Source organism: Ischnura elegans, chromosome 2 (assembly GCF_921293095.1).
Source record: "Ischnura elegans chromosome 2, ioIscEleg1.1, whole genome shotgun sequence".
In the NCBI taxonomy this organism is placed as follows: Eukaryota; Metazoa; Arthropoda; class Insecta; order Odonata; family Coenagrionidae; genus Ischnura; species Ischnura elegans.
The window spans coordinates 2,252,415-2,280,249 of NC_060247.1; the positions used below are offsets into that span (position 1 = coordinate 2,252,415).

General features: G+C 39.6%; 1 protein-coding gene across 1 annotated transcript in view; it reads right to left on the reverse strand.

Moving 5' to 3' along the window:
• LOC124153326 (DNA-directed RNA polymerase III subunit RPC1) overlaps nucleotides 1-27,835 on the reverse strand; it is a 164,684-nt gene that overhangs the window by 117,868 nt on the left and 18,981 nt on the right. The window contains exon 11 of the mRNA XM_046526426.1: nucleotides 26,349-26,546. Coding sequence (XP_046382382.1) covers nucleotides 26,349-26,546 — 198 coding nt within the window. The remainder of the gene's footprint in view (nucleotides 1-26,348; nucleotides 26,547-27,835) is intronic.

Below are 27,835 nucleotides of genomic sequence, written 5' to 3' on the forward strand. Positions count from 1 at the left end.
CTTATAAGCGATGGCCCTATCCCCACTTGAGTGTAATGAGGAGGGCACTTCCAGTGCACCACTCTGTCCAGCAGATGGGACGTCAAGTCCTGGTCCCTTTGGAGCCTATCATTACAACCTGGCTTATGCCAACATAGGGTTCCTATCCCCCAGCCCTTACTTCATGGCGCTAATGACCCCAGCCATAGGCAGATCTAGGGGAGGGGGGGGGGGCACGTGCCCCCCAGACTGTCAGTTACATACTTCCAAATAGTATACCATAGATAATGCGGAGCACACAGGACCTGGGATATTCGGAAATTCAGATTTTTCCGGTGTTTAGATCACTTTTTTTAAGTGAGCAATTGCCGCCATGCCACCAGTGATGAATAAAAAATTATAAATAGTGAGGAAAAATTTTCCCTCTTTATAATTTTGACGCATTAAAAAAGTATTTTCCCATGAAATTTTAGCATTACTAGATTGAATCTACTGGGTATAGCTTCTCTGTCGGCATTCTTCCGCGAATTCAGCGCCGGGACCTTCGACTCACAAGCCGTGTGACCCATCTTCACGTAATATTTTGCCTCCTCATATCTGATAACAACACTGGACACTTTTTGTACAGTAGACTCCCGATTATCCGGGCTAATGATGGGGAGGGACGGCACGAATAATCGGAAAACACAGATAACCCAAACATCAAATCCAATGTCTTGTAATGATCATAATTTACGTAAAACAAACAATATATTATTATTTATGCCATTATTCTGCTTTATTAGCGTGCTTCCCGGACTCAATGAGAGCTTTCTTCGCCAGTTCGCGATCTTTTTAGCGGCAATAACATGGTTGTACTCGTATTATTAATGCTCCATGTAAGGCCTGGTTTCGAAAACCACACTATCGTAGCTGTGTGATCGCGGATACAGAAAAGTGATTTGCACAAACGCTTCAAAACAACTGCTCGACATCGGAAACTACATCGTCAGGCACCACGCCACGCAGTCGTGTCTCGCACAAGTTGCCCGGGTTGCCACTGCTGCCGGACGTGTATCCGTGATCACGGAGTGCGTTCGCGCACTGCTAGGCTTGGAAAACACGAACTCGGTGATCCCTTGAATGCAGCTAGCGCGCGATCGCTTCCGTTTTACGAACGGGATTCTGACGGAAATGATAAGCCTGGTGTATCCTAGCATTAATGCAGTAATTCCGATAATTTTGGGTCCAATTTTATTTTTTTACAAGATCGCGGGAAAAATTGAGCGAGAGTTAAAATCATGCACGGATAATCCGCAACCCGGATAAACCGCAGCCGGATAATCGGGAGTCTGCTGTATTTCGATTTAATGGTGCTAAGCCATTCCTGAGTTTAAAGGGACTGCCTTATCATTCACGTCTTGAGTTTGACTTCAATGATTACGTGACGATTGATGACGCAAGTTATTCTCTGAGGGCATTAACTTCCGTTCCGTTAAAAATAAACACTTGCCACCGAGCGAAGTTAAGCTTATAGCTATTCAAGATCCAACCATCTTTTATTTAAACCCACTGACAATGAGATGCAAGTTGATTCAGTTATGATAAGTGCGCCGCGCAACCAACTTTCCCTCGCCTCCATTCGTCCTGCAGATGTGGGGTTAGCCCGCGGAATGAGAGGCCTTGATATCGCATGCTGCTTTTACCATCGCGTTGAATCACCATCGACTTACGTCTATACTAGAAGTACGACTATCTTTTTTGGATCTCCTTGGAAGCCAAAATTTTGGCACGGGAGGATTTTTAACGGCTCATTTCGCCATTATATTTCGCTGGGGTGACGGAAAACATAGCGTTGGTAAAATTCTAGAAAACCTTCCGTTAGGGATTGATATTCTGTAGTTCATAATACCGGATTAACGACTATCTACTGTAATTGCAATAAATATGTTATAAAGAGAGTCGATCAATAAGTCGAATAATAAACGAAAGGTGATAATGTTAATATCTCCGGCGATCATCTGTCTTAATCAGTGGTAGTTACGCATACACGGGGATTGCCGAATGTTTTAGGTTTCGATATCCTTCTACGGCAAATTTGAACAAAGAGCGATATTCGCGTTCGTAAAGGAGCCTGAAATATTACTGAGAGGGCGCAGGGGGAAGCAATAATTAGATTCGCGATGTTTTTAGTTTCACGCCCAACAGCGCGACGTCATTTCAACCGTACCGGTATTCATTTTTGCAACTCATTGAGATGAATAAATAACCTAACTTCATATTGCTCCAGTCGGGATTTTCAAAATAAGTCGAAAGACAGCTGCGTAAAATCAAGATTAGCGGCCTCTTTGGGGATGGGGTTATGCTGCGCAAAATCGAAAAACTGCGTAAAATCAAGAAAAGATGTAAAATCGAAGTTTCACCATTGCAACTCCCTATGCTTTCCGGCCGGACTTGAGTGTCGCTGAGTAAAAACGAGACTTGATGTAAAATCGAAGTGCATAAAATCGAAGTTTTACTGTATACGTTTGTGATCGTCTATTTCATCGCCTGGTGTGGTCCTAAAAGTAACAATGATCAAAAATTGGTCTCGATAGGTGATTGAAACTCTCAACTAGGAAATTCGTAATAATGAGTTGATCTTTAATAAGAAGGAAGCGATCATTAGAATCGCAATACAAGGAGGGATGTTTTGGAAATAATAAAAGATTTACTTAAGGTATCGAGACCGAATTCTACAGGTTATCTTTGTGGCGGGCATGCAACCCGAGCGAGCAGCAGCATCAAATTTTGATGCAAATATGACCGTGGGACATCGCACAGTGGGCGGAAATCGGAAAAAGCCGGACAAAATTACAAAATGACTTTTTTGAGTTATAAACTTGAAACTTCGCAGGTATACTCAAAACTGATTGAAATTTATTGATATGCACTTCATTTGACAAAAATCCTACCCGTTTCTGAGATAAACAGGCTTAAACGTGAGCAAATTTCCATAAAAACGTCCATCTTCAATTTTCTCTGAAAATCTTCCAAAGTAAGTAGAAGGTGAAGTTATAGGTGGATTCTTGCAGAATAAAAAACCACATAATCTGTTGGCATGGTGTTTTTTCTTTAATGTTCCGTAATCTTAAAGAATATCATCGATAAATTCTTACCGTGCAGTTACAAAATGGCGGATACTGTTTTTCGACAAAGTTTTACATTGAGGTAGTGTTTAAAATGGTTTTTCGGCAAAATCACGCAGAGTATTTTATATGAGAGCATTCTTTGAAGATTTCTTGAGGTGTTTAGGCAGTGATCTTGGAAATAAGTTTGTGACGCCGAAAATTACATTGATTTATCGATCTTGCGGCAGGGTTCATCTGCACGCGTTGGGAGTTGGATTAACTGCGACGCGGTAAGGTTATTGAAACTGTATGAGTTTTAACGCACAGCATTCACCATTTTAATGTTTTTATTCAAGACACCGATTCTCAAATGGTCAGTGGTGAAGACAGTGGAAGTATTTTATCCGAGGTGAGAGCACGTTTCATTGAAGTTCATTTCGTTTTCTTTGGATACGATCGAAGACCATGCTTCTATTAAAAGCATTCAAACTTCGAAAAAGTGACTTGTTTTCCCGGGAATCATACAAAAAGACCTACCAGAAAGATACCAGCCGAGACTCATACCTTCTTTACTCTCCGATCCCTCACCCCCAGGATTCTACTGCGAAAACGGTCGTTTTATGACTACGCGGAGCGGAGCCTTTGACCGTCTTAACGGGGTATGTCCACGATAACATTTAATATCTAATGAGAATATTTGTATAAATTTGTACTATTTCAAATTGCTCTAAAACATCAAACCTTGTGCCCTTACTGAAGGGGTGGAGAAAATTCTGGTTGAAATTGACAAGAATGAAAAGTCTGTACCAAATGTTTGGCGAGAAGTGACGTTTCATCCCAATTTCCTGCACCTTCTATGTTCTTTCATTCTGATAATAAAACTTCTGCCTGTTTGACCAATGAAACTCAAGTTGCATGATTCACAATTAACTTTGTAAATGCCGGATTGATGGATGGGTTCTATTTTGTCTTTGTCACGACACAGAACTTCACCGAGAGTGCAAGGGTTGTAGAAAGAAACATTGAATTTATTTTTGGGGAATTTGTTTGCAAGCCTGTTGGAAAGGTCTCCCACAAAAAATGACCGGCACCAATTTTTAAAATTCTCTGTGATGGGGGATGGGAGCAAAGCTGTGAAATAGCTCGCGTTATCAACTTTCTCTGAAGGATTTTAGTTAAAGTATTTAAGCTGTAGCCATTTGAAATTGCAATTGATTTCATTATGGAAAGTTCACAATTGAAATTGACTGCATTTAAAGGTAAATTGACCAATCTATGTAACATAGAATGAAAGGAGGATAACTTTTGGGAGGTTGGATGGCATCAGTAACTCGGAATGATTGTATCACTATAGCAAGGGTTTCTGTCTACACCACATTCATGTTTGTCATCAACTATGGATATGGAGAGATCGAGAAAGTTTAGGTGCTTTTTGGATTCTATTTCTACTACGAAGGTAATATTAGGATGTCGAGGATTTAAAAGATTCAGAAAATTATCTAATTGTCTGACACTTCCGGTCCAGCGGCAAATGATGCAGTCAACATAACGGTACCAGAAGATGTTGGATAAGATAGAATGCCCGAATCAAATATGTAATTGGCATTCTGAATTGTCCGTAAATATTTCGGCTATTACAGGTGAAAGGGTGGACCACATCGCAAGGCCGTCTGTTTGGTGATAAATATTCTTACTGTACAAAAAATAATGTTGGCACGCTGTTCCATTAGACAATGAAGTTCACAAGACACACTGTTTTTAATGTTGTGGTCTCTAAGTAAGTCTCTCATAAGTAACAAGGTTGTTTGTACAGGTACAGAAGTAAATAGATTTTTTACGTCAAATGAAACTAGCTTGGAGTTGGATGGTAATGTATGAGGTGTTGAAGTTTCTGTGGCAAAATGATGGAGCTATTAATATTATATTTTGGTGAAAAACCAGGCAATTGCCTAAAGATGATATTTAATTTAGGGGCTAACTTATAAAATTAGAGCAGGAAGATAAAGCTTTTTTTAAGACTTTTTTGGAATCTATCCGTTGGATCACGGGGGAGAATCACGAATGAGGTATCCTCCAACACATCATCACATTTGGCGATGCATCAGACCTTATTACGGATTAGCACACTGTTCCTTTTTTCTGCTTTGGAAATAATCAAATCTTCTTCGTTTACCTTCTAATCGATTGATCAAAATCAACTTGGTTGTGATTAACTTTCATACGGTGAGATGTACTTGGATTAGCAAAGGTAATATAATTTGGTGTCCGTACGACGTCGGGAAGTGGATAAAAAAAATTCCGAAAAATTTAAAATTGTGTGTTGAGGGAATGCAAACTTCACGGCGGATGCCTTGTAAGTTACCAAACGTTGTAGGAGTCGCACATTCAATGGAAATACATAATCGTTAATTACTCGAAATTCGTTGAATTTATGGAAATGAAAAGATTCCCAAAAAATTAAGAAAAAAATTTTGTATCTTGCATTAAATTGAATTGGTACTACGATTATTGCAAATTGGTCAAAAAAATTCCCAAAGTGAGCCCATAAGAAAAGCATTGAAAATTTGAAAAGGTTAAAAGAAATACTTAAAATTAAAACATTGCGAAGAAAACCACACCAAAAAATCAACCAAAAAAACTAGTATCTAATACGTTAAGGACTTATTCCTACAACTATTGAAAGTTGGTTTTAAAAAAAATCCAAAGATAGGCCCATAAGAAAAGCATTGGAAATTTGAAAAAGTTAAAATAAATACTTTAAATCAAAATATTGCAAAGAAAACCATAAAATTATAAAAAATACTTTTAATCAAAATATGGCAAAATGTTTCACATCAAAAAATCGGCCAAAAAATCTAGTTTCCGCCAGTGAAATTTCATGTTCCCGTGACATTTGCAAGTAGGCGATGAATGGAAAAAGTTTTAGTCCCATAAGGCTCCAATGTTAATTTGGATCGATATATCTCGAAAACCGATCGACTTTTTCGAGTTTTCGGATTTTTCCCCCCGATCAATATTTTTTCTCCACCAACGGTGAAAATTTCGTCTTCCCAGCACGTCCGGAAGTGGTCGGGAATTTGTATACGTGAATCAGTCAGTGAGTGGTCAGTGTCACACATCGGGTTGTATATAATGTAGACTCGCCGCGCCGCGCGCGCTCATTAGGGGGCTACGCCCTCTAAAACCCCCGCGCTTCCGGCTTCGCCGGCTGCCCCCGACGGACGGCTTCGCCGTCCCACCCGTGGCGTCTCGGAACGGCTTCGCCGTTCCTCGTCAGGGGTCGGCTTCGCCGCCCAGATATCGAGGTAGCCCTGTGACGGAGACCCGCTTGTTCCTCGGAACGGCTTCGCCGTTCATCGTGGGAGGGCGGCTTCGCCGCCCAAGGGTTACCCGAGTCCCCCCGAGGCGTCAACTCCTGGTAACGGCATCGCCCTTCCTCGTGATGGGGCGGCTTCGCCGCCCATGGTTTACCTGGGTCTCCCCGAGCCATCGACTTCTCGGAACGGCTTCGCCGTTCCTCGCCCGTGGTCGGCTTCGCCGCCCAAGGTTTACCTGTGTCTCCCGAGCCGTCGCCTCCTCGGAACGGCTTCGCCGTTCCTCGCCTGTGGGCGGCTTCGCCGCCCGAGGGTTATCGGCGACCCGCATCCGGCTTCGCCGGCTGACCCCACCGGACGGCTTCGCCGCCCAGATATCGAGGTAGCCCTGTGACGGAGACCCGCTAGTTCCTCGGAACGGCTTCGCCGTTCATCGTGTGAGGGCGGCTTCGCCGCACAAGTGTTACCCGAGTCCCCCCGAGGCGTCGGCTCCTGGGAACAGCATCGCCCTTCCTCGTGGTGGGGCGGCTTCGCCGCCCAAGGTTTACCTGGGTCCCCCCGCGCCATCGACTTCTCGGAACGGCTTCGCCGTTCCTCGCCCGTGGTCGGCTTCGCCGCCCAAGGTTTACCTGTGTACCCCCGGGCCATTGACTCCTCGGAACGGCTTCGCCGTTCCTCGCTCGTGGGCGGCTTCGCCGCCCAGGGGGTATCATCTCCCTCCCCCTTGTAAGACACGTTCGGGTGCTCCGCGTGTCGGGGCGGATTCGCCGCCCGAGGGTTCTCGGAGTTTTTCCTCGCCTCTGGCTCCTCGGAGTGCGTCCGACGTTCCTGGAGCTGGGGGAGCTTCGCCGCCCGGGTTTTCACTCCTTACCAAGCAGTGAGTACTACCGGCTATCCCCTATCGTTTACGAAGGCTGCCGGGGGATAATATTGGAGGATGTAGACGCATGCTAGCCGTGATTGTGGCATCTTTTTAATTTATAACGATGTTTTTAAGGCGGTCCTGGGAGTTTCCAGGGTTTTTTTATGAGTGTACTGACTACGGTCACAATCATCCTAAGAAATTACTTAGCGATTAGTCATAGGAGAAGGGAATTACTGCTAAAATATGCGAAAACACCAAAGAACATGCTATTTACAGAAAAAAAATTATTTTTTCCCTGGTCTTCTAGGAAGCCACGTGAAATTTAGAGGGGTTTTCTTGCATAAAAGGTCTTTGTCTACCTACAATAAAAATTCCAGCGATCTAGCTGCAGGGGAACAATGAATTTTCCCGTATTACTCACATTAAGATTACCAATTCTGTGTTCTCCACATAGCGGTGCATAGGCGCTGTAATAAGGCATAACTAATGTGAATTTCGTAGCCGTACCTTATGGGGAAGTGGTTTAAAAAAATCGCTTTTACGTGTCCATGACCTGGAACCCCTTTTATTACTCTACTATTTTGTTAAGAAATGTACATTTAAAAATTTGAAGTTTTATTGCGGGTGTGTAATTGGGGCAGGATAATTGAACATGACGGGTAAATATAGCCGACACAATTCCCATTCGGAATCAATAAAAACGATACAACTGGGATGAATGGTACACGAAATATACAACTTATTAAGTAATTTTTATTTTTTTGGGGGGGTCACAGGGGGTTTTCGGGGGACCTAAAGTGCTTGTTCTGTATAACGCGGCATCGTTTACCTTGGATAAACATTTCGGCTCTGTAGCTGTAGTGTAAGCATGCTTTTTCGACGGTGTCACCCGTTAAAATTTAATATTCTGCGTTCTCCTGGTTGCGGCACGTAGGGGCACGAGAAAGACGTCACTCACCTGAATTTGGTGTCCGTACGTCGTCGGGAAGTGGCGAAAAAAAATTCCGAGAAATTTAAAATCGTGTGTTGAGGGAATGCAAACTTCACGGCGGATGTGTTGTAAGTTACCAAACGTTGTAGGAGTCGCAAATTCAATGGAAATACATAATCGTTAATTACTCGAAGTTGGATTAACATGTGGATATGAAAGGATAGCCAAAAAATTAAGGAAAAAATCTAGTATCTTGCATTAAATTGAATTGATCCTACGATTATTGCAAATTGGTCAAAAAAATTTGCAAAGTGAGCCCATAAGAAAAGCATTGAAAATTTGAAAAAGTTAAAATAAATACTTTAAATCAAAATATTGCAAAGAAAACCACACCAAAAAATCAACCAAAAAATCTAGCATCTCATACGTTAAGGACTTATTTCTATAACGATTAAAAATTGGTTTTAAAAAAATCCAAAGATAGGCCCATAAGAAAAGCATTGGAAATTTGAAAAAGTTAAAATAAATACTTTAAATCAAAATATTGCAAAGAAAACCACACCAAAAAATCAACCAAAAAATCTAGTATCTCATACGTTAAGGACTTATTTCTATAACGATTAAAAATTGGTTTTAAAAAAATCCAAAGATAGGCCCATAAGAAAAGCATTGGAAATTTAAAAAAATTATAAAAAATACTTATAATGAAAATATGGCAAAAACTTTCACATCAAAAAATAAGCCAAAAAATCTAGTTTCCGTCAGTGAAATTTCATGTTCCTAAGACATTTGCAAGTAGGCGATGAAAGGAAAAAGTTTTAGTCCCATAAGGCTCCAATGCTAATTCGGATCGATATATCTCGAAAACCGATCGACTTTTTCGAGTTTTCGGACTTTTCCCCCCGATGAATATTTTTTCTCCACGACCTGTAAAAATTTCGTCTTCCCAGCACGTCCGGAAGTGGTCGGGAATTTGTATACGTGAATCAGTGAGCTATCTGTCACACATCGGGTTGTATATAATATAGATATATCGCACAATTTTGTTTTCCTACATTCTCACGCCGGAGGGCTACTTGTACGTCGACTACGCCGAATTTTTTTTACATCAGATGGAAGTTTTTTAACCTTCTAAAAACACATCACTAGTTTTTACTCGTCGGGACATAAGTCCCCAACAACGGAGGAAAATGAGGATTACACCTCGGGAAAATCATTGATAAATGACATTTCAGCCACTCAGAGGAAGTATCTCCGGAAAGGCTCGTCAACAGGTCGGTTGCAGTTCGAAGTTTGGACTTAAAACTTTATGTTGCATGATCTCTGCCTTCTCTTCGGGTTACCACCACGTCCATTGCCTTTTGGCGAGAACAGTTTCGACAAAAGCCAACGGACGCGGTGGAAACTCGAAGAGAATGCAGAGATAATCTGATCAACGCCGCGAAAATCTTCGAACCTACTTTATGTTGTATGATTGAAACAAATCCTGTATTAGTGTTGAAAATCAGTATTTAAATGAATAACTTGTTATCAAAGACAAAAAAATAGGCTTTGGACTGTAAAATTGTGTACGAAAAGGAATCAATATCAATTATACATAGAATCTAATATTTTATAACAATTAATGAATGGATAACTCAAGATTCTAACGCAATAACATATTAAAGCCTACGGATTAGGATTCCCCATGAGGCCTACGAAGCAAATTTTGTTTGCAGTTTCGATTCCCAAAAAAACTGCATAATAGGAGGTTTCAAAAAAGGGGAGGGCGGATAGTTTTGAATTGCCATATTTTTCTAGTGCCGCAACAACTTACAATCGGAATATGCTAAAAATACTCCATTTGATATTGCTGTATAAATGCTCACCGCATAAAATGTATTTTTGGATATTTCGTTTTTTGGTCGCTGGGAGAAGGGATTCATTCATATAATGAGGCAAGAATTTAAGCATCAAACGACAATGCGTCTTGTTATTGACGAGACGACGATTATCACAACTATGATCAGAATAAGGTCTCAAGGAAAGACAAAACCATACATTAGATGATCCCAGGCTCCATACGTAAGACCCGAAGTAGAAACCTGGTAGAGCCGAAAGAAACCTTTTCATTTTCGACGTGGTAACAGAATGGGCCATTACTCATCCCGCTATCAAGCAAACAAATCAAGGTCACCGACCACCCCTATTCCCAAAAATGCTACTGCTGATCCATACCTCTTTGTGCTCGTTTGCAGCTGCGCGCTTAAGAATTCATTACCAAATACTTTTAAGCTTTAGTTACCAACTGTGGTGAAGAGGCTATGACCGTTAGCGAAAGGCAAACGGCATTGTTTTTCAGTGTAGAGATCCAATCTCACATTCCTGAACATGAATAAGATTTACATTGTCTCTTGAAGCGAAAAAATCTTCCCTCACGGAAAATCTCTTCCTCGTCAAAACAACAGCTCACTTCGCCAACCTATCTGATGGCAAAACGATCTCCTTGGGAGGCGGGAGCTTTCAGCGTAGACCCAGGCCAGTAAGGAAAGCCTAACGAGGTGCGGCCATTAAAAATTCATAACTACCCTTGTAATCGAGATAAAGTTACAATTTTTTCACGAAAAATAAATTTATAATTTTGCCCAAATTTGATACGCAGCATATATGGACCTATATCGTAAGATACGAAAGTTAGGAGGCGATTGATTTTTACCCTGCAAAATTCCAGATTTTTCGTCCGAAAGATATCTAAACACACATAACAACGTTGAAACTGAGTTATGAACAAATTAAAGTTTACCAGTACGGAAAAAAATGTGCTATAAACATTTTCTGCAAGTTTCAACTTTATACTAAGAACAGTCTGCCGGAAAATGGATTAGGAATATAAACTCGGAAAAATCAAGTAGCTCGCCGAAATTCGAGAAAATATTTTTTATAACAATTGTTATAAACAAATTCAAATAATTTATGTCTCCACTACATGTAGCAACCCTTTCTGCTCCAGAATATATTTTTAGACTTGAGGAACGAGCAAATTCAAAAAATTGCCAAAATTGTTCATAGCCATCTGGTTAATTGTTCTAGAACTACACCAAAAACGTATACGATTTTTGTACCTGTGGTGAGCTTTCTACATATACTTACTCTATGACGGGACTTAACAAGCCAATTGACCTTGGAATTGTAATGAGATAGAGCAAATGAACGTCGGCAGCGTTAAACAATGAAGGCTTAGGCTTTAATAGACTATGACTCATTAGTAGGGACATGCAAAAGGTGGGGTTATTTTATAGCCAAAAGTGGTGTTATTTTTCTGCAAAAGCGATGTTATTTTGCCCTGAAATCGGTGTTATTTTAAAGCCAAAATAATTTATGTTGATTGAGAGCCATCCTTCCAGTGGCCCACCCATTGCCCTAAATTTAGGATATTATTGATTGGGAATAATTAAAGCAATAATATACATGGAGTATTGACTGAATTAACCTATTTTACATATTTATCCTTCGCGTATACATATATCTAGCTTACTTAGAGAGAAATTACTTTTAAATGTCTGTAATTTCAAATGAAATATTGCTGTTGTGATCAAGTTGTCATCTTTTACATTTGTTCTCTTATCTGTTAACACAGCGTTATAGCAGGAAAGAAATCTTTCTCAGTCCATGTTTGCAGAAGTGATCCAAATTGCTCAAAGGCACTTAGATGCAAAGGATGTCTCAGACATTTGAGCTCCTGGATTGCTTTAATTACATCCACTGAACCCCGGGAATTTTGCTTTTGTAGTAATTTCTGTAATCCTCCCAACCCCAACATCAACTTCTCTGTCTCCATTGATTCCAGGCCATGAATTTTTTGTTTTTAAGTCAGGGTTCATGTCTGTAGACGGAACTTCTTGGGGATCAAAAACTGAGATCTTTTCAAATACCTATTTTTCTGCTTAGGTCTTCTACCATAAGAGAACTAAGTTTGGTTGACGCTTTTTCAGCCATCTGCATAGGTATTGACTTCACAGCAGCTGCTTTAGAGGTTTTCATGTTTTGCAGATTTAATAAGTGGTTTTATCTAAAAAAGTACTCTTATGAATTTTCTTGAGGCTCATTTTTAACTTCTTTAACTCTTTCAAAATGGTGGAGTTCTCTCCTTAACATGAATGCAGGACTGCGCTCCATGAGACTCCTTGGTCCCCTCTGTATGGAGCATTTATGTTGGACATCTGTTAAGAAAGGTCTTGCAGATAATCAAACACTCTCAACACCAACCTTTTCTGATCCTTCCTAGTGGGCATTTTGCATTATCTTGGACTCTGAGGGTAGTTGGTCTCCCTCCTTTCCTGGTTTACCACCCTACCAGCATCATTGGTTCGCTGTCAACTCATGCTTTGTTTATGTGAATTAGCTATATGGATGATTGTTGCTTGCACGTAAATTGCAGACTTCCAATTGAATTCCTCGATTTATTCTGAGAATTTTAAAATTTTGAATGAAGCTCTACCGTCAGCATTAACGAATTTAATGCCTTAACAATTTCCATGTTGATTTTATAGTGAAATCGAGATATAAGTTAATATTTATGGTAGAATTTCATTTAAAAATTGTAAACTCTGCCAAAAGACAAAGAATTCAATTCTTCGTTTATATTTTTTTAAGAAAGAACCATATATTTATTTTGCAAACTAACTGAATGAACAATTGTATTATTGCGGTCCCTTGCCAAAAAGAGGGGTAATAAGAGACGAGGGTCTAGGTTCATGCTTCCGGATTTCGGCAGTTACAGATTTTGCCAGTCCATGGTGTTGGCCTGTGTTGGGTCCCGAAACTAAGACTTTGCAAACCCACGAATGTCATAAAAGGAGGAGATCAAGGAAATGTATTTTCGGCATTAGGCCTGCGTAGGAAAATCTCAGACGAAAATTTTCGCCTTTCGTCTCCCGGGTCAAGAAACGTCCTGCCACATATTTTCGTCATTAGCAGCGAAAGGGTTATCTCTTTATAGAATGTGAGTATTTGGATAGTTTGAACCCTCCAGTAATTTTATTAAGTCAACCATCTGATTCCCATGGCATTTTGGCTACTTTGTGGACATCGTGAATGCGGTTTAGACATCCTCCGGACAAACAAGTCGCCTTATTTCCTCGAGTGTGTTTCTTTGTGGAAATTATGAATTTTCTCCAATTCATGGGCGATTTTCACCAACTCAGACGCAAATTTCATAATTTTTGTCCTTCTGCACTACATGAAATTGTTTTTCGAGGTGTATATTTAAGCCGTAATTTTTTCACGGCATTGGCCGCTCACCGACGCGACTAATTTCCGCGGCCGCCGTTCCCGCCACAGCGCCGTGAAATCCAGAGAGTCGTCTTGTCGGAAAGTGGCCTGAATTTTACGGCGCTGTGCCGGGAACGGCGGCCGGCGATAAGTCGTTTTGGCTTAACACTAGAAGGACGGCAGGGGTCATTTGACCCATTTTCAGAATTCAAATTTATTTTTCTCTTATTAAAATATTTTTTTTAATTTTGAAACTTCTTGACTTTGTTCATTTTGGTCTATATTTTGATAAATTAGTGAAAATTCAACAATAATGTTTTGTTTTAAATTTTTATGACGTGTTATACCTAGAAGGACGGCTAGGGGTCATTTGACCCACAACTGGTTTTCGCACTATTTTCTTGCCCGTGGGCACTTTAGTTGCCATGTATATAATATAATCAGCAAGAGGTTAGTGTGGTAGATGATTTACTTCATTTTGAATATGGAAGTACCCAGTTCAATGCCAGTTTCGTCCCGAGGGCTCCTATCTGTATTCGAAAACTTAGGCATAGCGACTTGTTGTGCACAATCTTCCGATATTTTTTGGGCAGCAAAGGAAAATAAAACCTTTTCAATCCTTGATTTGCATAAATTCATGTAATAATGATATTTTAATTTTGTTTTATTTATTGTTCAATGATTATTGCATTACCCACACTGGAAAATCGTCACGTATCCCAAGAATTTTTTTTCCGTCGTCCAAGATTCAGAGCTCTTAGAGATATTATTTTCAATATATCAACTCATCAGGTTTACGCATAACTTTCATTTTTCTGGCCTGACGGCACTGTCACTTGACCTAGCCCCTTTGCCGTGTGTCCAGCATTAGTGCAGCCTGACCCCGTCGGGGTTTGGGGCGGGTCGACCGCACGCTGTGTCTTGGGGAAAAATCCTGTCTCTTTCTGAGAGAGCGGAGGAATTGGGTGGACTGTAAAATTCTACTGTAAATCCTACCCTTGGAATCCGCACGTAGGTCGAAAAAGAAGCATTACTGAAATTTCCTGGAAGATACGAATCAGGAAACGGTTGGCGGTTGAGTCCCTCCCTTTCGAATGGCAATTAGCGTTACTTCTGAAAATTTTGTCCTTTTGTATGAATTTCTAATGCTCTCCAGCTCTCTATACCTCCAATGCAACTGGAGAAGATTCTACCATAATGCGCTTCCGTTTGTAGATTTTTTTGCATGCATATCAGTAGTGAGTTGAGGAAGAAAGTAAGAAGTCGATAAATATATCAAGAGAAGAGAATCGTCGCGATTCAAATAGCTGTAGGGAATATTGAAGATCAGTCTGGAAGTGAATTGTACATACAATTGTACAAGGACATTCTGACCAATCCTTCAACATCTGCGTGTGATGGAAGCGACGAAGTCCAAGATAGTGAATCCGATGGCGACTTTGGCATGATAGCAAATGCACAGCTCTATCCAACAAAATGCAGCTGTCCTTTCATGAGGTAAATTCCAAATAAACCAGACAAATTTGGAATCGAGTACTGGGTTTTGACAGATGTGAAATGAAAATACAGCCTAAATGAATTTCCATATTGTGGCAAAGATGATGATTGGCCATCAAATCATGCGTTGGGGAAATAAATAGCTACTAAAGTGACCGTAAAATACAAGAATTCAGGAATTAATGTAACTTGTAACAATTATTTTCCATCCATCCAGCAGGCCGAAAGTCATAAAAAAATGGAAAACTTCTCTTGCATGGACGATCTGAAAAAAACAGCCGTGATGCGAAAATATCCATGACCCCTAAAATAGCCATGTAATCCATTCAACGCGAGTGTTCAATATTACCTTAGGCCATACTCTTAGGTAGAATCAGGCAAACTAGAACAATAATGCACTTTCACTCAGCAGCATGATCTTAGACGACACTATTTCCGAAACGAATAAAAGAATACCAGAGACCATCCTATTTCATAATAAAAACAAAGTGGGAGTAGATATGATGGATAGTACGTATCAATTTATTTACACGTCTCCAAATCCAACAGCCATAATTCCACGGGCACAAAAAAGAAAAAGGTGCCAAATACCATCAAATTGAATCATTGCACCAATTTCCTTTCCATTTTCCAAATTCCTTTTCAAGTGCAAAGGCCTGGTGTGGTAACACCCTCTGCCACACGCTTTTAAGCGGCTTGTGGGTTAGTGTGTAGATTTATAAATCGTCCAATGAACGCATTCAGCGCAAAAACATATTTTGTGGAAACAGCGCTGAAAAAATACTGTCTGTCTGAGATTTACAACAAAGTAATAAGTTTTAAAAATTTTTATGCAAATTTTGTAAACCCAGTACCCCTATTGTTCAAACATGTAACATAACTTTTGTATTGAGTGTATATATTTTCATTATTAGATTTGCAATCGACTACCAGATTACGGTTTAATTCATGATTCTTTAAAATAATTGTTATTAACTTTTGACGATGGAAATAATATTTAATAATGTTAAATAGTGTTTTTAATGAACTGATTCAACAATTGATACGATTAAACTGAATATTGGTTGAAAATTAGGCGTTTTATTCCAAAATACATTTTAGGGGTCAAATGACCCCTAGCCGTCCTTCTAGGTAGCGCGAAACTCCCGTCCTCCTAGTGTTAAAGCTGCCACAATGTAGCTCCGTGAGTATTTCACGGAATAGACGGCGCACAGCCACTTTTTGCCGCTTTCAGGCTTTTGCTTTGCTCCGGCCGTCGTCAACGGCACGGCACTGTGCTTTCAAATAACCATTGGTCTCAATGCATGTCTTCAAGCGAGTCGAATCGCGCAGTTGACGGCACGGCGTTGTTGACGGTCAGCAAGGCAAGGTTCAATCCGGCCCGGCAGTGCGCCGTTTATGGCGTGAAATACACATCGTGCTATCTTGAGGCTGCTTTCAAACACGACAACTTTTCGCCGGCCGCCATTCACGGCACGGTTCCGTGAAATTCAGGCCACTTTCAAACGAGACATCTCACGGCGCTGAGCCGTGAACGGCGGCCCATGGAAATTCGTCGCGTCGAAAAGTGGCCAATGCAGGGAAAATATTACGGCTTAAATGTACGCCTCGAAAAACAATTTCGTGGGAGGAGCATGAGCAGAAGAAAAAAATTGTGAAAATCGCGTCTGAGTTAGTGAAAATCGCCCATGAATTGGAGAAAATCGCAATTAATACAAAATTCGCGTATTCGCGGGAAAACGCCGGAAATCGCGTATTTCACGGGAAAATCCTGGAATTCGCGTTAAAATTCACGTTATCGCATTTGCGACTTTTGCATGTCCCTACTCATTAGATTTGATTTTTTCACTAATCCACCTAATATCGCAAAAAAGGCAAAATTTCGTTTTAACCCATTTAAGCCCAAGCGGTCGAAAACGACCAGTGTATCATTTTATCCCAAGCGGTCGAAAACGACCTTGGGGGATTTTTTTTGTTCTACGCGCCGGCAATCCACCGATGTACCTACAATGTAACTTAAATGTAACATTTGACTTCTCGGAACTATGTGGGGTTGAGATCTCGCAATTTAGTCAGCGTGGTAGAGAGATCGGCCTCGTGAACTTCGGGAAGTCTATTCTACATTGGCATGTCAGGAAAAATGTCTCGGTAAGTTTTCCATTTTTTATTTAAGCACTAAAAAAACATGTATTTCATAAAATAGATAGCCTGTTTTATTGTATACCAGCGAATTACATGTTTATCTAGAGTCCTATTGAGCCTAGAGCCTATTTATCTATGAGTGGTCGTTTTCGACCACTTGGGATAATGCATGCTCTGCTTGCTTATTTTCCGTAGCGAATCGTGAGATGAAGGATTCGTTGTCCCGATGTTTTTACCGATGGGTTTAAGACTGCCCGCCACTCTGAAAGATTAAAACTCTGTAAATGCTTAGTTGCATATTTTCATTTTCGTACAGCCTATTAGTTTTATGTTCCTATGTTCATACACCTACAGCTATGTACCTACGTGTTTTCTGTTCTGTTTTGAGGGAAATGCCTCACCACCGCAGAAATAATAGAGGAGTGTGAGCGCTTGAGTGAGGATGATATTCCTGATTCAATTTATATATTGCCTCCTATCCAAACATGTGATGAAACTGATGAAGATTCTGGAGATGAGGACGATTTTGACCCCAATAGATTGAATCGTAACCAGTTAACGGCTCCGGCGGAAGTGCGTTTCAGTGACCGTGAGGATAGGAGTGATGACATACCACATGACGAAAGTGCAAGTGCTTTTAAGAAGCTTAAAGTATGTGAATGGGTCCACGGAGATATTAGTGATGTGGAATCTATACCAGTGCCTGAAGAAAAATGTTTTCTCCCTCCTCTCACGATCTCGGAACACTCCGAGGCAATTGACTTCCTGAAACTATTTCTCAATGAAGAAATTGTCGAAGGTTTGGTGAAACACACTTCAATGTATTCTTCCCAGAAAAACAGTTCCCTCCTTGTGAATCATGATGATATGTACGCGTTCATAGGGATTTTAATTCTATCGGGTTATAATTCATGCCCTCGCCGAAGAATGTATTGGGAAAATAGAGCCGACACCGAAAATGCGCCAGTGAAAAATACCAGGAGACGGAATCAATTCGATGAACTGTTTCGCCATTTTCACGCTTGTGATAATTTGAATTTGGACGCCAATGATAAGTTTGCTAAGGTTAGACCACTTGTAAGTAAAGTCAATGAACTTTTCATACGATTTGCTCCATTAGAGAGTTTTGCATCAATTGATGAATCTATGATCAGGTACTTTGGAAAGCATTCCTGCAAACAGTTTTTGAAGGGAAAGCCGGTACGTTTTGGTTATAAAGCATGGTCATTGGCTTTGAAATCAGGGTATTGTCTTCAATTTATGTTATATCAGGGAAAAGATACTTCAAATGGTGAGAACAAGAAAGAATTTGGCTTGGGAGGGTCCGTTATTTTCAGTTTTGTAGATTTATTGGAGAGTTCATACCCCGGATTTAAATTTTCCTTGTTCTTTGACAATTTTTTTACCAGCTCTAAAGTAATTTCACAACTCTCAGAAAGAGGATTAGGTGCTACTGGTACTGTACGTGAAAATCGAACGGAAAAATGCACCATCACGTCAAAGAAGGACATGAAAAAAATGGAAAGAGGAACAATTGACAAACGCGTTGAAAAAGGAAGAAATATTATCGCAGTGGAATGGAAAGATAATAATGCAGTTTTACTTATGTCAAACCAATTTGGTGTAGAGCCTTTATCAAAAGCAACACGGTATTCCTTGAAGGAGAAACGAAAAATTGAGATTCCTGAGCCAAATATAATTAAAATGTACAGCAGATATATGGGTGGAGTGGATCAAATGGATAACCATATTTCCAATTATCAGATAGGAATGCGCGGTAAAAAATGGTACATGCCTATTTTGTTCTGGACCATTGATGTTTGCGTGAACAATGCATGGCTTCTTAGTAAATCGTATGGGTGTAGATGGGATAAGCTAGAGTTTTTACGTCAGGCTGTGGATTCACTCTGCAAAACCCATGGTACAAAACGAAAGGTCAGTGGTCCATTTAAAAAAAATAGAGTAAGTCAATGTCAGAAAGAGTTGGGGAGGCATTTAGTGGTAACTGCTCAACCAAGAAGAAACTGTGTTCATTGTAAAAACAAAACTGTGACTGCATGTGAAACGTATAATGTCCCCTTACATGATAAATGCTTCATTCCATCCCACACTTAAATGATTATTATGAATGCCTGTTAATATTTAAACATTGTTTGAAATAAATAAAGTCAGAGGCTTGAAAATTTAATTTAAAAATGAGTTATGTTATTTGTGAGCTAAAGAAAAAGATTAGGGATCAGTGGGAGCTGACAATGAGTAAATTTATGTCCCATTATCCCAAGTGGTCGTTTTCGACCTCACCAGATAAACAATTTTAACGGTTAAAATTGTAAATGTTGTTTGTTTATTTGCCACTTGTGTGACATTTTAATGCAAATTTAACATCCAAAACACTAAAAAAACATTTTTGGAATTGTGGGCATTTGGAGGTATTATCGAGTCCAGAATTGTGGGCTTAAATGGGTTAATTTACTGATTTTGCGTTATTTCGTGTTTTTTTGGTGTTATTTCACGATATCGGGTATGGCAAAATTCACGGACCTCTACCTATTACACATGATTTGCACATGACTATGCCACCACAAGTTACACATAAATGCGACACTCAGGTTTTCAACACAATTTGAATATGGTATTTTGGTGTCATCAACTGTTATCTTTGGTATAGCATTAACATTCACATTTCTGAGTAGACTTGAGGTACCAAGTACAATTGATTTACTTTTGTTATGGCTAAGAGCAAAGATGTTACCAACAGGCCATGAGCTGATGAGCTTTAATATCTTGATTTAATTTCGCGATTGCATCGATTAACATATTTTTATCTCAATGATAGATCTGCAGATCATCAGTACATATGCATGCAATTAATGTTCTCACCCATAAGATGATCCAATGAATCACTGATTTTGGTGAGGGAAACATTAATCAGCTCAAAAGATTTTCCATATCCCACATACTCTTCTTCCCAACGAGAAATGGATTTTAAGATTTCGGTTTGCTCCTTGTGGATTTCACTCGCACTATCTGACAGCTCTCTTAGTAACTCAGTTATACTGCTCGTGGATCGACCGAGTAAAACAGACTCATTACCAGGTGTTTTCCTGATGTCATCTCTGATGCTGGATGAGCGACTCCCAGCCTGACAGACATCACAACACCATGATCTTTGCTTATCACTGAGAGCTTTGAAGTCATCGTCCGAGGCACACAGGATGGGCCACAATTGCAACCGGAAAGCGATTTTCGGTCTCTCTTGATGAGTTTGAGACAGGCACCGCAGTTAGCCATGGCCTAATACAAAAGGTCGTGAGAGAGAGAGAAAGAGAGAGCACGAGCAATCTGCACCGCACGAAGGATGAGCTCTGACTGAAATAATATAGGATATACCTCCTCAGTCGCAAAAAATTCTTGAGATAGCAATTAATGCTTATTTATGTATAAATGAAAAGAAGCTATTGTCATACCAGATCTACCTGTCGTCAATTTCATTTGTAAAAGAAATGCTCTTAGGAACATTGTTAAAACGAACCTCCTTTTTTTGTCATCTGAACTTTATAATAACGAGAGTCTACTGTACTTACAACTGCCATTAATTTTAGACAAATTACAAAATTATAGAGGAAAAGATGTGTCAGGCTTGTCAATTTTCCTTGGAGTATAGAGTTATCAAGAGTCGAGTTTTCAAGGCTCTAATGTTGATCATATGACTTTTCTAAAATGCTAAAAAAAAACCCTCAAAACTCACTACAGGCGGTCCCCGACTTTTGTACACAATGCGTTCCCGAAAACTTGTACGAAAGTCGAATGTACGAAAGTCGAACCATTGACTTCCATACTAATAAGGGGTTACGTTCCAAAAGAGCGGAATAAACGTACTAAATCCTTTTTTTTCACAGAATTCATTTCGATTGACTTAATTTTAATAACATGTTAATAAAACTCCTCAAATCATCTAATTTCTTTCGAAAATACGCAGAAAATGCAAATAAAAGTTTAAAAAACAAGAACTCCGTTGGCTAACGAGTGAAACTTCCTCTTGGCGTTTAAGTTGACATTCCACTTATTACGTCCACTCTAAATAAAAGGACATATTAAGAAGCATAACAAAATGTATTTGTTGAACCCGCACTCTGGATACCTTTTAATTTTTACACCAAAATTCGATATTTGGCAGGTGACTTTCGTGATCGCGTATATTCCGCATGTAATTCAAAAAAGACAAACGGAATTCGGGTGATATTTCGTGCAATATCGTTGCTGAAGGTTTACATGAATTAAACAGCACTCAAACGAAAAAACACAATTAGAAAGAAGCTCTTACTAGTTTTATTGAAAGCTATTCGATGATGTCTAGTCAACTTCTTTTGAAAAATATCTTCAATGAAGGCTTTTTTCTTCTCTTGATTAAGGGGCCTGTAGCAGGCAGTCTCTCTCCCAAATAAATCACCTAGATTAGAGTCAATTACCAACAATTCCCTTCATTATATACGTTCACATTGTTCGCATATACTGCTGATACTGCCATTTGAAACAATTGAATGTTGGGATGCGCAATAAACATCGCGGGAATTTTAAAAAATTACAGACCAACGTCCGAAAGTCCGAATTTAGCGTACGAAAGTCGAGTAAAAGGTGTCAATTTTGAACGTACGAAAGTGCGAATTGTACGAAAGTCGAGTGTACGAAAGTCGAGGACCGCCTGTACATATTTATAAAATTTCCCAGGGCAAGACCACCAGTATGCCCCCCCCCCACTATTTATTTGTTATAAGTCGACAACCCTGCTGGTCAGGAAGGCTTCTTTAGGGACCTCTCACAAGGTCCTCGTCATTACAGATTGTGACTCTTCTATGGACAAAAAAATGGAATCATTTCAGGGCGGCCTCAACCTGAGGTAACAGAAAGAAGTCTGTTATGGTGACTTCAGGGCTATAAGAGGGTAGGACAGCTTTTGAAGCTTGTGTTGTCATGAACTCACGGACTTGTAGCGCACTGTGGCAAGGCACCTTGTCGAGATGGATTTGCCGGGTAGCAGAGGTGTCTTTTCTTGTCCTGACGGCCCTTTTTCAGAGTCTTTCCAGCACATAAATGTAATAGGCAATGCTAATTAACTGTCTGTCGTTGAGAAAAAACTCATCATACACCACTCTCTCGCTGTCTAAAAAGACAATGATTTCACTTTTGATTTGATCATTCTCGTGTTTTTGGGCATTAACCTCTTCCTGGCCATTCTTAAAGACCTCTAACCACCTCAACACTTGTGAGTAGGATGTAGCAGAGTCAAGACAAGCCTCACAAATCATTTTGTTTGTCTCCTTAAGAGATTTTTTCAGTTTGGCCCAAAACTTAAACTTTGATCAATTGTAGATTCTATTTTTTTGTGACATGGTCAACACACAGAGGTTTATAATAACTGACTGCCACTTTCAGAGCTCGGAGGGAAATAAAACTCGTTTTAGCAGCAAATTTTAGTGTCATTCCCTCACACTCCAAGTGGTTTGATCCCACTTTAACCAATAAAAACAGAAATTCATATGCTTTTCTTTCAGAACGCACCCTGTAAAATGACATTTGGATGAATTTAATGATGCAGAAAATACTACTTCTTAAACACTTTCTTTCTACTTGTTTCCTAGTCCGATCCATTAGATAAACTGCCAACGATAGATAAATACTGCACAATAAGGATGAGTTGGTTCTTAATTTTTTTTCAGTTATGAGTACCAGTCCGGTTCTCCCCCATCGGTTCTTGGTCCTCGATAATTGGTTCCAAGAATGAACTCTTATTATCTGAATTAATGGCAAAGGGTCTAGCCGGTTAAGATGGTGAAAGTGCCCTTAAATGTTTTGAAAAATAAAAAATACACACTTAAAGTGCATAAAAAATTGTGTTTCCCCAAAGTTTCAGACCCTAACAATGGAAATTAACCCCAAAAAAAATTGAAACATGATTTTTCGTTTTGCAAACATATCTCCAGTTTTTATTTTTGTAAAATCTTTTTCTTAATTTTAAAATGAATACATTATTGCGTTCTACCATCCTGATTTTTTTCAAAATTTTTTGACCGAAAACTTAACTTTTGCATTAGTTTGAAATTTTCAAAATTAAATTAAAAATTTTAGGAAACAATACACACGCCGAAAAAAATATTTGTTGTTACCGATGCATCAAAGAACAATTTTATTTTTTTTCAGATTTTTAAAATTGGTGGAACACTTTAAAAAACACGAATAACTGCTCTGCGCCATTTTCATCTATGTATTCCAGGAAGTTATTTGATTTGATTGTTGAGAGCAACGATTGTTGATCAGTTTGTAATATTATAGATTAAGGATAAAGATTAACATAAACAATTCCTATCACACTTAGATTAATCGTAATTATTGGTTGTAACCATACTGTAAAGCTTGAAGTTCGTCTAGGAATACACTCGTCATTCACGGCGCATATGTAGCGGCAGAGGAAAGAACGTGTTTTCCATTTGTTCGAGTACTATCCTGAAACTTGCAAACAAAGAATTTACTGGAGTGGTCAGGGGGTGTACTGGCCTTCCACGTCCAAATCTCAGTAAATAATTTAAGAGCATTTCAAAATTCAATCCCTGGGTGTAATGTGGATTAAACCAGCAGTGCAGTCAAAACACAGTCAGTCACACTGCCTGTCGGATGGGACGTTAAACTGTTGTCCCCTTGGCGCCATTCGTTAAGGGTAGTATAATGCCGATGCCGGGTTTCTGTCCACTTTTCATCCTGTTACTAATCCCAAGCAGATCCATTTCCGTTTCCCAATGAAAGCATAATCAGCACTATCTTTAAAAATACTTTAAACCATAAATGTTTGTATAAATAGGTCTTCTATGGCTATTAATAGGAATATACACCCATGTCTCGTATAGCGCAAGGGATGCGTTCCTTGGGGTCTTTGCGCTATACGAATTTGCGTTATACGAGAGCGTATTAACATTGAGAAGATAGGGATGCGTTCCTGGTAGCATAGGTCTTGGGTATTGAATTTCCTCTAAAACATATATATTCCCATAAATAGCCTTAGAAAACATTAATTATATAAATGTTTTTTGTTTAAAACATCTTTAAAGATAGTATGCACGCATTTGAAGACTTTTATTCACGTTAAAAAAAATTCTTACGTCCTTTTGAAATTCCCTCCTGTCGTGCGGGTGGGCTAACACCTGATATCTCAGGGGTTCGTAATGCATTGCCGGCAGTTGAAGATTTTTCAAACCAGTCTAAAAACAACTATTGTGTCATCCAGGCCCTTTTGTCACTCATCGAAATGACAGGCAAACGCTACTTTGAATGCCATTTCATAGCTAGCGGAGTTTAAGAATGATAAACCATTTTAATTTGAAGTCCTCCGAGTCATTAGCAGCTACGTGAAACAGTCTTTAAATGCCTTGAAACCTGACCCAGGTTTTCCTTCCCTGAAAATGAATGAACGAGAATGCATTCTTTTCCAAAAGAATATCGTCTCGTCAACACTAAAAACTTGTTGAGGGGGAAAGGAGCCACTTTCAATCACAGCTTGGAGTTCATCAGAAAATGTTGTGGTGACTGCGCTATCAACACTTGCAGATTCACCTGATATCGCCGCACTGAAAATACCTGCTTGCCGTTTAATTCTGGAACCAACCGGAGCTTTCACTAAATGTCTCGGAGTGATTACCACTCTCGTCTTTTTGCTCTGATTCACTATGAACTTTCCGTATGTGTAGACCGCTTGGTTGAAGTTGGTGCGGCTGAGGTCACTGATGTTTTAACTTCGTCTTTATTCAGAATAAGGCATCGTGCGTTTAAACTTCCGCGCAATATCGCTTTGACGTTCTCCATTTTCAAAGCAATTGACCTATATCAATTTCTCTTCTGGGTTTAAGGTTTTTCTTGATAAATTCTTGATTTTTCTACCCGAATTCCTATTTTTTGCCATTTTATCTTGGTTTTTACTCTGCGTGGCTCTATCGACATCACCTTCTACTGCTGACCTGTATTCTTGAGACGCAGAGGGCCTACGACTGCGGGGAGGGAACAAAGCTATTGTGTTTGAGACTCTACAGCGGACCCTCTTATATGTTGATGCTATTCATGCGCAACTCGGCCACCGCTCCATTTCTCCCCCGTGAATACCGATGACCTTGAAGGCTTTAGCGTAGACTCTCTACCTGGAAGTCAATCGCCCGATAACCTATGACGGCAAAAATTATGTCTCAACCAGTATTGCTTAAAAAAACTCATTTCCACTAGCCCCACGCTTAATTAATGATCTAAATTAACTCATTCTGTTAAGGAGACGAGATAAATTACTTCGGTAGGCCGGCTATCTGGACCCAATGACGAGTAATACTTTTGGCCATTGCACAACAATGGATTTCGATTAATATATAAACAAAATAGAAGATTTGAGGCAAGCAATAATATTAATATGCGTAAAATGATAGAAATTTCGTGTGTACTTAGCGCAAGTTCACGTTTTATCACGAGAGCGTTTAAGATTTTTGATTAGGCTACACTGCGTTGCAATTTTTCCCCGAGGAACGACTTTGCGCTATATCGAAATTGCGCTAATCGAAATTGCGCTAATCGAAATTGCGCTATACGAGACATGGGTGTATATGGTTTATAGGAAATTTGATACTCAGCACTTATGCTACCGGGAACACATCCCTGTCTTCCCAATGTTAAAATGCTCTCTTATAATGCAAATTCGTAAAGCGCAAAAACCCCAAGGAACGCATCCCTTGCGCTAACAAGGAGAGGTCGCCAAAGTGATGTTCAGGATCTGGATGCGGATGTTATTTTCTAAAACTATATAGGTAAGGTAGAAAAAGGGTCACGGATTTCTTCCACATAGGCCCGGGTTCGAGAGATATTCGCATGTAAAGATTTCGCGCAGCATTAGCTCCCTTGAGTAAGCGCCTCCTCTCATTAACGGCCGTGGCGGTGTGGTCTAGGGCGTTAGTCTTGTATGCTTTAGTTAGTGTCCCGAGATCGAGACCCAGTGCCGGCAATTTTTTTTCTCTCTTCCAATTTTTGAAATCACTGTTACATTTTACCCCAATTCGTTTTAATTAATTACTTCGCGATTTTTTAAATTTAATATCAATTTATGGATTTTAAACTTTAAACTATGGATTTTTTTACTTGTGTATAAATATCAAATGGCATGAAAAAGTTTTTATCATAAGGAGACTGTAAGATTTTTTACTACCAGAAATTTCAGTAAAAATAAAATTACCTATGCATTAAAAAAAAAGACTGCATACCTTCCATATAGCTGGAGGAGGTAACTCAATCCTTGTGGCACTATCATTTCCTGCAATGAAGGATGCTGCAAGTTGAGAAGCTTGTCCACGGTCAAGAAAAACATCTTTTTGAGTCAATAAATAAGCTCCAGTGATGAAATCTTGAGTTGGTGCAATCAGCAGCTCTCCATTTCTAGGTGTAACCATATTGGATTTGTTCTGGAAAAAAAAACATTAAAGGGCTAAACATTTACTGCCCATGGTGGCGGTTCTCATCATCCATCCAACTTCAAAGAAGGAAGGAGAGAACCACAAGGGTCCTTGTTCAATGTGAGGTGATGTGTGTGATTTGCGCATGCCAGCATGACAAAGTACTTGCTAGTTCTATTTACGCTTCCTTTCCTCTTTTTCTCCCACAATATCCTCATTTTGCCATTATGTACTTAGCTTTACAAAAATAGGGTACTCACGAGATCCCCCACCCTAAAAGTGCTGCTGTGCGTGCATACATACACCATTTCTTAGACAAAAGTAAGTGGGAGGCACAAACTTTCAATGTTATGGCGAATGGCAAAATATAAGCTAAATTATCAAGTGCTGAATAGATGTAGACTGTAGAAGCACAAACTCCCTCATTTGGGACCAGCCCTATGACACTCCGTATCCCACTCCATTGGGAACCCATGGTCTTTTATTGAAGTCGTTTCCTCAACCTGCCGCACGTTTGCCGGGGCGGCGCCACGTATTCTGGAGGGCAAGAATTAGCGGGTAAGTTAATTTCCGTATTGTTGAGCGCATACTACAGGTGAGTGGAAATAGTCATTTTTGTAATTAATTAAGATTTAGTTTTCATTTATTTTTGAATGTTAGTCTTCTGCATTATTTCCTTATTGTTCTACATTAATATTTCGTGGATATATATCGCGGATTTACTGAAAAAAGGAAAATGCCGTGGACGTGTGTGGTACCGCGTTGCACCACTGGTTATGGCCACAAGACTTCGGGGATTTCGCTTTTTAGAGTCCCCAAGGACCCTGAGAAGCGATGAAATAGCTGTACGATTCCTTTTTTGGTGTGCTAAAGCTCCAAAATTAATACATATTTTAAATTACAGGTTCTGCTGTTCCAGTGGTCAATGTCATTCACAGTGGAGGAATGAAGTAACACTGAGAAAATGCAAGATGTGCGACGGCTTTCATCAACTATTCATCATTCTCTCCTACTAAATTGAATCTCTTAGAATGATTAGTAATTAGAAATAGAAATTAGTAATAGAAAGAATTAATAGAAATGTTAAATTGTGAGTACTTAAAATTTATTTTTCATGACATTACCTTGCATTGATTGTATAAATAATCTCAGTTTCAATAGCATTGTGTAATCATTCTGGAAATGTAGATTTGATGTGTGTGTACGTTATATAAGTTGGAAAAATGTGAATCGTTTTCATTCTTAATACCTCTTTCGATGATTTCTTTTAATGCAGCTGTTATCGATGGTGCGTGCAA